This window comes from Austrofundulus limnaeus, unplaced genomic scaffold, assembly GCF_001266775.1.
Source record: "Austrofundulus limnaeus strain Quisiro unplaced genomic scaffold, Austrofundulus_limnaeus-1.0 Scaffold14, whole genome shotgun sequence".
NCBI lineage: Eukaryota > Metazoa > Chordata > Actinopteri > Cyprinodontiformes > Rivulidae > Austrofundulus > Austrofundulus limnaeus.
In genome coordinates, this window is record NW_013952416.1 from 3228073 (window position 1) to 3238583 (window position 10511).

Genomic DNA, 10511 nt, shown 5'->3' on the forward strand with positions numbered 1-10511 from the left:
AAAGAGTTTATAGATAGATTATTAATTAACCTGTAAACACTTTAAAAATATTAATAAGTGTTTATTATGCAATAATTAAGGACGAGAAAGAGACAAAATTTTCCAGTTTCATTTATTAATGATTTATGAAGTGTAAACTTTACAAATGAATTAATAACCTATCTATAAACTCTTTATAAGCCGTCTATAAGGGGAGCTTGATTGTAAAGTTGTACCAAAGCTCTTGCACAGTAAATTCTCCTCACCAGTTTTTCATACATTTTATTGTACATAGATTAAATATTTTCAAACACACAACATGTGAGAAAATCCAGCCATCATTTGTCAGATGAAAGACTTTTTGTAGGATTGTTTAGAAGAGAAGAATTCTGTCAGCTCGATTCATTCTGGACTTTACTATTTGACTCATTAGTGCAACTAGTGTTTGAACATGGAACTGCATCCACCATCATCACTCCCAGTTGAAGGACAGATGAGTGACAGGACAGGGGCATTTCAGGGGGCCAATTAGATTTCAGCTGGGGCCAATGCCCCTTTGGCCCCGACCCTAGAACCACCCCTGCAGTGCAGTGCTTCTTCAGACTAGTTCAAAATGGAGGTTTTGCAAAAATTTAAACAGTTTGMTTGATGCATTTTTTTTCCCTTTCACTTCACTTCAGAGCTGATGGAACATTAACTTGTCTGTGTTGCGTGTAACTGTCCACCACATCAGTAGTTTCACTGAACCATTTACCAAATATGGGCAGACATTAAAGTTGCTAAGTGGCTTCAAAGTGTTGGGGGGGCATTCCACATGATGTAGATTCATGCGATACACGCATGTGAAAACTCCACTTCCTCCTACCAGACTTTTTTTGTTGCTACTTTCTGTTCCTTTTTAAAACAGGAAGATGATAAACATAAACATCTGACTTTTAACCTTTGTGTTTAAAGTTTCCATCTAATTCTTGTTAACTTAGTCTAATCTCTTTTGTGGAAACTTCTTACCTTTTTCCATTTCAGCTCAGTTATAAACTTTTTCTCTTTTAACCATGAATGAAATGTTTGTTTATAAAATCCAGTCTGTGTGTAATGGAAATGTGGTTTTATCTTAGACCAGAGGAAAAGTTTCATTCACTGATTACCAAACCATATTTCGCAGATTTGTGACTTCTACTTRTTTTCCATTAAACTTAATAATAAATCATGTTTTTAAATCACTTCAGTATGTAAAGTCATTGAATTGAATGAACAGTGTTTTACATCTCCTACTTAAAGTTTTAGTGCGGAGAACTTGAATATTATATAACAACTACAATGTTCAGCTAAAACATACATGGTAAAAAATAAACTTCCTTATTTGGATGAATTTAATGTTTAACATGAGCAGAGATTGATCCTTTTATGGATTAGTTGTCTGTGAAGTCCACCTCTAAAACAAACAGATAAGAAGAAACAAGTGAAAGCAAACCACCTCCCTGTTAGTTAAAAACCATGTTCCTGTTCGTCACGAGATCTAACATAAAGAGGAAGCAGGACTGGAATAGAACTTCATATTAAGTCGCCCCGGTCCTCATTTGTGTTAGAGTCATCATGAAGATAGCACTGACACTCCTGGTTGCTCTCTCCCTCCTTCAGATCTGCTCTTCAGCCCCACTGAGCCGACCGACCAACTGGCTCAGAGAATGCAGAGCATCCACCAACCTCTCAATCACTGCACTGGAAGTGCTGCCAGGTGGAGGCTGGGACAATCTCCGGAACGTGGACGTGGGTCGAGTCATGAACCTCAGCTACTCGCAATGCCAAACTACAGAGGATGGCCTCTACCTCATTCCAGATGAGGTGTTTGTCATCCCTCAGAAGGAGACAGGAGTGGAGACCAACTCAGAGATCATTGACTCGTGGCTGGAGCAGAAAAGCACCACATCGAACTCCATAAACGCTGATATTTCCTTCTTCTCAGTGCTGAACGGCAAATTTTCTATTGAGAACACGAGGATGAAAACRCATCAGATCAAAGACTCTTCAAAAACAGCAAGAGTCCAGGTGAGTTATTATTACCATGTCTTAAATGTATAAAAAAATCTGCTTTGTGACAGAGAGAAACAGAAATAATTTTAAAGAAAAAATTATCAAAATGCATGTACACAACTTTAACCTTGCACATAATTTAGGTGACAAAAGGTGAACTTTACCACTAATTWAAAAAAAGCCTATTTTTTTAAGTTTGAGAAATGTGCCTAAATATATCAGGACTTATTTAAACTGTTGTATTTTACATACAGTATACGAGAGATTGTTTTCCAAAACATTAAATAATTATAATTCACTTTCTATAGGTCCGTAACTTCCTCTACACAGTTAAGGCATACCCAGACTTCACCCTGGATTCACGCTTTGCTCAGCAAGCCAAAGACATAGCTGACGCTATCGAAAACAACCAAACGAGGAATGCTGAGTATCTGTCAGAGAAGATGGTGCTGGATTATGGAACTCATGTCATCACCAGTGTGGATGCCGGGGCTTCCTTGGTGCAGGAAGACTACCTCCGTTCTTCATATGTGTCAGACAGTGAGTCAGACACTTCAACCGTTAAGGCACAGGCTGGGTTAAACTTTTTTGACAAACTCAAATTTGACATAAGCAGCCAGAATACCCAGCAGAGCTCAACACTTCAAACTTATCAGTCCAACATTCAGTACTCCCTGATTAAAAGTCATGGTGGCATACCCTTTTATCCTGGCATCACTTTACAGAAGTGGCAGGAAAGTACCAGAAATAACCTGGTTGCTATTGATCGTTCAGGATTTCCTCTCCACTACTTTATAAACAAAAACACGATCCCTGATTTGCCAGAACCTACAGTTGGCAAAGTGTCTCTTAGTGTGAATAAGGCTATAGATAGGTACTACAAGATCAACACTCGTCCTGGGTGTGTTGATGTCAGTTCAAAGAACTTCAACTTTCAGGCTAATATTGATGACAATTCCTGTGAGGGACCAGCCACAAACCTGAGTTTTGGGGGAGTCTACCAAACATGTGACAAACTTAGCCAAGATGCTGATCCACTTTGTGATAAACTGGCCCAGAAAAACATAGACACTGGAGAGTTTACCTGTCGTGCACCTTACTTCCCAACTTTACTGAGGTCAGAAGTGAGACAGGAGAGTTACTCAAAACATGAATGCTACAGTGAAAGTTATGGATGTGGATTCTTGTGGTTGAAAACTTGTCACAGATCTCACTGCCAGGATGTGTACCACGTTCGTTCTGCTCGTGTCAACACCTACTGGTGCTCTGTGGATGGAAAAGCTCCTGATAACTCAGGCTATTTGTTTGGTGGTATCTACAGCCCCTCTCTCCTGAACCCCATCACCAAAGCCAAAAGCTGCCCAGCAGAATTTATTCCACTGAAGTTTTTCTCAGACGGACAAATGATCTGTGTGAGTAAAGACTACGAGATTGGCACCAAAGGCTCAGTGCCATTTGGAGGCCTCTTCAGCTGTGAGTCAGGCAACCCACTGGCTAAGAACCAACACAGGTGCCCCCCTAAGTTCAGTCAGCATCTCGCTACAGTCAGTGATGGCTGTGAAATTCTTTACTGTGTCCAGTCTGGATTGTTCACAGGGGGTGAGCTTCTTCCTGTCCATCTTCCTCCATTTATCAATTCACCTCTTGTCAGCATGCAAGCCACCAACACAGTGATGGTGATGACTGAAGGGGAAACCAGCTGGGTCAGAGTGGGTCAGACTAAAGCATGGAAGCTTGCCAAACCGGAAGAAATAAAACAGTTTGTTCTTAAGCTCAACCCAGAATTGAATCGAATGTCGAGTGGAGAAAAAGCAGGGGTAGCATTTGGAGTGATCGGTTTGATGGCACTGATCGTCATAATGGTGGTCCTGGTTAAGAAGAGGAGGAGAGTGTCTCGATTCAGGCCACYTGGCTATGAGGAAATCAGTGAGACAGCTGAGAGAGAAACACAGCAGGATGAAGCATAAAAGCAGGGTTTGCACGCATCACCTTCAAACCAAATCTGAGGGGCTTACCCTTCAAAAATAAAATCTCAGCGGGGTTACTGTTTTTCTTTATTGTTGATTACATAACTTTTGAATCTTAAGACCTTTTTATGTTTTTGCTTACATTTTTACAAATTGTAAGACTTGTGTTGTGAATGAATACATTCTTTTTTATATAAAAAACTTTATGTCATGTTTTTACAGGCGTAACATCATACGTTTTCTCGGGTGGGGTTATGTGCAGTTTTCCTTTGAAAACACCACAGTTTTTGCAATAGAGTTGATTTACCAAAATCCAGATGAACACTGCTGTCCTCATGTGGATCAAATGAACATTGCAACGTACTGTAAACTTTGCAAGCTTTGCACAATTCAGTATAAACTTACATTGCATAAAAAACTTTAGTGAACAGCTGATTAGCAGTTTACTTCTACACAGAACATATGCTTCTTTTTTTTTTTTACTTTTATGTATCATGCAATAGAGAAAAATAATCCAAACTATGTTTTTGTATTTCTAAAAATAAAAAGAAATACAAAATAAGTCTGACTGCCTCCTTTTTTTGTATTTTTTTGTGTCATGTCTCTGATCTTGTAAAAAATTAAAACATCCATGAAATTTAAACAAGACATTAAAATTATCTCTAAAATGATAAATTGTCATCTTCTAGTGAAATAACATAAATAATTTATTTTAATTCTTGTACAAATTGAGGAAGACTAAATTTGAAATTACCTAAATTGTTTACATGTAAGCTTATGCAATTTATCACTACACATTCATGTTGGTAAGCTATAATAAAATACATCAATTAGACAACTCCTTTTGGATTTTCACTCTCTTTTTAGCCCAAACTAGGTTTGATGAATGCATCAATTCACAGTTATTTTTAAAATGCTACACAAATCTCTTGGTTTAGGTTAGAAGCCATGCTTGGCCAAACAAGAAACTTTTAAAACCTTTTAGTGAAGACTGTATTTTGGGTGTGAACCTGTCTAGGAAGTATACCCTGCACCTAAAGGCAGGGTATACTTCCTAGACAGTGAGCCGGTGCCTATCTCCAGAGTCAGTGCAAGAGGTGGGGGACGGCCAGTACAGGCTCCAGAGCCACATAGAGACAAACAAGAAAACTGTGATAAACAAATATTCACTCACTCACACACACACAGGGGAACTTTATTGTCACCAGTTACCTTCACATGCATGTTTTCAGTATTAAAAATATATTTAACCACAACACAAATGCATGTTGTTTCTCTAAATGTGATAAATTTGTTGGGCCTGTGTGTCTGTAGATAAATGAACCTTTTGCACACAGAAAAAAAAGATTAACACTTATCTTCTTTGGCCACACTATGAAAACCACACATTTTGCACAAACATCCATAAATAGACAAKGAACGTCTGACCTCAGGATTTTTGTGAGGCTATCGGTTCAGAGCAAGGCCACCTCAGACATAAAGGCAAGCTCACATTCAGTCTGACAGGCATACACATGAAGTGCAAACACACYGACACACACTTCCCACAAAGAGCTCAGATCATCTCTTCTCTTGTGACTACACAAAAATCTCCCTCCCCCACACATGCACGTGCACACACACATCAAGGGATGTGTGGGATTTACAGAACTGGGTCTCGAGCATTAAAGCAAACCCACTCATGCAGAGGAAATTTAAAATGCCGTAGGGAAACAGAGACAGACAAGGGAAGGGTGAGAGAGTGCTGCACACACGGCTTCAAAACAGGAAACCTCCCTCTTTTGCCAAAAAGCAGTGGACTAACCAAAGAGAGCACACAGCAGGCTTTCAGGGCTAAAGCTCCCTTCGTTGGACATGCAGCTGTGCCATCAATGGGGAGACTAAAGAGAAAGATTTAAATCGAAGAYAAATAAGAAAGCAGCTACTTGACAGGCTGCAGAGACAAAACCTGAAGGACAAACAGAGAAAAAAAGAGGTATGTTCTCTACTGGTGCATCTCTTTTCTGCACATTTTGTAGTGTTGCCATGACCTAATTGCAGGATTACTGCTGTTTATAAAAAAATAGAGGATCATCTGAATCTGAAAGTCTAACATATTTAAAGCTCAACACTTTGTGAGTTTCTACATAACAAGAAAAAACATTTAAATGTTATCCTCATTGTGTTTTGTTGCTCTTAGGTAACCATGGAAGCAGCAGGATACAAGCAGAGAAATGTTGTCTTGTTTATAGTGGCCTTTTTATTTACCCTGGAGGTCCACAGGGTCCAGGGCTGRCGAATAGGCACTGGATCAGAGTGTGAGAAAGCTCCTTTTGTCCCAGGCCACAACCTGGCTGGGGAGGGGTTTGATGTGGTGCGACTGCGACGCACAGGAGCGTATGTGATCAATGTCAAAGCTCATCTGGGTGACAACCACACCTGTACGCTGTGCCCAAACAGATTCCAGGATGGACAGGTGAAAACTGTCAAACCGGCTGCTTGAGCTTGTTTTCACTGCTCTCACATCCTGTCTGTTTATTTGATTCAAACCATTTCCCCCCTGCCTTTATCCTCCCACTCTGCTTTTCTCCTTCCTGTKTTCTCCTCCTAAGACTCAGAGGCTCCCAGCCGCTGTGCTCGACTGGCGTCCCTTCAGCCGCTGCAGCAAACAGCTTTCRAGRGCGCTCCACCACTCAGTGGACTCCRTGCTGCGCAGCTCCAACTCGCTGGTCAACAACAACTGGGGTTTGGGTTTGAGCCTCGACAACATCGGCCAGGCTGTGCTGGGAGGAAGCCGCTCAGATTTGGCTAAGTTTGCTCGCTCGCAGCACAGTGTGGACAAAGCTACTTTTGCCATTCATGAAATCAGTTGCTCCTACTATAGGTAACATTGTGGTTGGATTATTATCAAAGAACAAGGCAGAAATACAGCACAATAACATAATTCTTTATGCATTATATGATTTTCAACATACCATTAATTCACAGGTTGACAAAATATTTTAAAGCGGTCCCCCTTAAAAATGTGCCAAATTATATTATAAAGTAAAGAGACATAGTTGCAAGTACAACAGCTCCATAACTTTTCCTTCATAAAATGATTATAAAGAAATAAAATGTGCCTTGATTGGGCTTTATATGAAGGTTACAAGCTTGCAAAATTTATAACATATTTATCTTTCCTTGCACTCCATTGCAGCCTTAGTTACAGACAAAAACAAGCCACTGTGTTCTCACTGAACTCTACATGGCTTTTGTGTTTGTAGCTACAGGCTGGCCGATCATCCCCAGCTGAGCGCAGAGTTCACAAAGCATATGAAGAGACTCCCGCAGAGCTTGAACACAGTCCAGAACAGAGCCTTGTATAGACGGCTCATAGACACCTACGGGACACATTATATWCACCAGGTCAGAGAAAACAGCTGGAAACACAAGACCTTCTTTTTCAAGTCTTTTGTACCGTACTAGAGATGCTGCCAAATCTTACTGGCCTTGCGGTTTTGTGCAAAACACAGATYAAGCTGTTGTTCAGAAGTTTAACTCTTTATTGTGTTGATTCCTAGGTCCAGCTTGGCGGTAAAGTGAAGCGAATCACTGCCTTCAGGACCTGCCTGGCCACACTGAAAGGCTTCTCAGAGTCCGAGATTAAAAACTGTCTAAATCTTGAACTGCGTATGGCTCTGGGTTTTCTCCCTGCTAACGCATCTTTCTCCAACAAGTGTGACAATCTCCTGAAGGGCAATATAAGCATGGGCTTCTACCAGGGCTTCATGACACATAAGATTGAGGTCATTGGAGGGGAGCGGTATTTCCCTGACATCCTTTACCAACAAGACCCATCGGAAGCCTACCACAACTGGATAAACAGCCTCTATGACAACCCTGACGTMGTTTCTTATGCCATCTTCCCTCTGCACCATCTGGTGGAGGACACACAGATCAGTACCAACCTGAGGAACATGGTCTCAGAGTATATCAGAGAGAATCAATTGGAAGAGGAGCAGCTTGGTCTGAAGAACTGCTCCCCAACTTCCAACCTGGATCACAACTGCTGTCCTTTAAGGACTGGCAGAGGAACRCTGAGACTGGAAATCCACAGAGCTGCAGGACTGAGGGCCGACACCTTCACAAAAACAGACGCATACGTGAAGATCTTCTACAGCGGCATGTATGAGGAGACTGAAACTGTGATGGACAACAATGACCCAGTGTGGAATGCCACGTATAATTTTGGCTCAGTGGAGCTGGGCCAGGAGTTGAGGTTTGAAGTCTGGGATAGGGATGTGCTTTATAACGACATGGCGGGGATATGTGTCATCTACCCTGAGAGAGGAACACATCCTTTAAGCTGTCAGCTGCGTAAAGGAGTTCTCTATTTCACCTACGTCATTACATGTGATGCTCATTTGACAGGGTTCAGATGTGGACGATACTCTCCTAATGCTGAGTAAAAAAAAAAKAACCTCCATTAGGTAACATAAAACTTTTAGGTGTTTTGCATTTTTCATGAAGCACTTGTAAATTGTACATTTTACATTTACCATTTTACACTCAACTCATAAAACACACTAAATTTTTTTAAAGATTTCAGCTGTTTTCTCTGTTCGTGTTTGTAATGTACACAAAAAAATTAAGTGTTGGAGTACTTGATTTTAAAGAAAATATAATCTTTAGATTTGTCACACTAACATTTTTTTCACAATGTCCRAATGCTTTTTTAACTAAGCTGTTTCATTTATTAGTGACATAACATCCATGTAAATGATYTTTTATATCTTGCTTGTTGACATTTGGGTCACATATGCATCACATTTGCCTGGTCTAGAACCTAATTAGAACTARTACTAATAGTATTCATTTCTAATCAGGTCATGTGCATAATTACTGATAAATCAATAAACGATCAAACTTTTCCAAAAAATAGGGTTATTATGACTATTTTTTATGATCTGAACTGAAGTATATTCAGGATAAATCATTGCTACTTCTTCACTACATTCCTGTGTTTGGTGATTCAACAAAATGTTATTTTTGTCATGGCATAAAAAAGTGTGAACTTTGTCATTTCTAAAAGAGCAGCCACATTGAAGACTGAACATTTCGACTGTTCTTGTTTATTTTCTTGTTTAAATCATAGTTTCCCATCAGTCACTTATTGAACTGATTCAGAAAATGTGGAGTCTCCACCGGACTTTGTATCAAGCGTTGTAAATAAATAGGAGGTGTCTCAGAAATTTGTGGGGAATTCCAGGTACTAAAGAGTCATAAAATGCTTCACACAGAAGCATATATAAAACTTTATCATATCCAAAAGACCTTAAATACCTAGTTCAATTTTATAGGAAGAAGTCTGTAAACAGATATCTCACATCAAACTTTTTCTTATTCATATAAAAGATAAGAAAAAATATCCAGTCATTTGAAGAGAAATTCAGAGCTCTTTATAATCATTATATTTAGACACTGTGGTTTGTTGCAGTATAATTAAATGTTTTTAATAACTAATCACGAGMTGAAGTTTGTTTGTAACCAAACTAATTTAGGCAGGTTCTTGTGACTTCAGCTTACAATGAATGTTGTTTGTATTTTATTATTTTACACTGTATGCAATAAATATATTTAAATCTCTTTACATGCACAATAACTGCACTGACTAAACAATGGTTGTTTAGCTATTGTTGGGGCATATAGTGGGAATTTACCTGAAGTGGATATATTGCARAATTGTGAAATCTGAAAGGAGTTTTAGAAATATGGGGTCAGATTTATAAAGCTTGCATACGCACAAAACGAGCCCAGAAACTTGCGTACGCCACTTTTTACGCACAGGTTGTGATTTATAAAATCCAAACTTGACGTGAAAATGTGTGGTCCCTCAAGCAAGCTTTGACCCATGCGTACACTCATTTTGGAGATGGGAAACTGTGACACGGTGAAGTGAGGAATTCTAGCCACACTGTGTAATGATCACTGTCAGATATTTAATTTCACTTCATAATCAGACTAGATTTTTATTCAACTTATTCATCAGCTTTCTTAACAGCAATATTTATGCTTCTGCTGTGAGCCATAAGGATCTTTGAAAAAAACAAAAAACTTAAATTTTAATTAAAGTTCACGCGTCCATCCATCTCCTTCCTCCTCACGACCCTGACCCACAGACCCCACCCTGACCTACAGACCRCTTCCCGACAAGAGACATTTCAACAGCACAACAGCTTTGGGTACACGCGCAGAGCACATCCACCTCGCCTGTGTGGATGTTATAAAAGTTCTTTTTTTTTTAAAGTCCGTATTTCTCACACACAACTGTGGGGATGTGAGGAGACGATCAGCGGCAGATAACAGAGCAGGCAGGAGGGTATGGAAGCGATTGTGTTCCATAATCCTAATTAAAATGGATTAATAGAAATGCTGTTTCATTTTCAACATGTACCTGATTTTTTTGACTCATAAGTAAAATTATAAATACATAATCCAAACTGTATTGTAGGGGCACCTCGAGTGAAGAAACAGGAGTTCCAGCCTCAAAGCAGGCCTCGCACAGGCCTGAGA

At 39.7% G+C, this 10511-nt stretch overlaps 2 protein-coding genes across 2 annotated transcripts; both read left to right on the forward strand.

Moving 5' to 3' along the window:
- The first annotated feature begins 1417 nt into the window (after positions 1 to 1417).
- mpeg1.1 (macrophage expressed 1, tandem duplicate 1) lies at positions 1418 to 4545 on the forward strand. The gene is made up of 2 exons (XM_014002721.1): positions 1418 to 2025; positions 2319 to 4545. Exons 1-2 carry the CDS (start codon positions 1573 to 1575, stop codon positions 3975 to 3977), a joined length of 2112 nt encoding a protein of 703 aa, XP_013858175.1. The 5' UTR covers positions 1418 to 1572; the 3' UTR covers positions 3978 to 4545.
- Positions 4546 to 5660: 1115 nt separating this feature from the next.
- On the forward strand, positions 5661 to 9584 carry prf1.5 (perforin 1.5). The gene is made up of 5 exons (XM_014002723.1): positions 5661 to 5952; positions 6157 to 6432; positions 6569 to 6840; positions 7223 to 7364; positions 7520 to 9584. Exons 2-5 carry the CDS (start codon positions 6163 to 6165, stop codon positions 8405 to 8407), a joined length of 1572 nt encoding a protein of 523 aa, XP_013858177.1. The 5' UTR covers positions 5661 to 5952; positions 6157 to 6162; the 3' UTR covers positions 8408 to 9584.
- Positions 9585 to 10511: the final 927 nt, after the last annotated feature.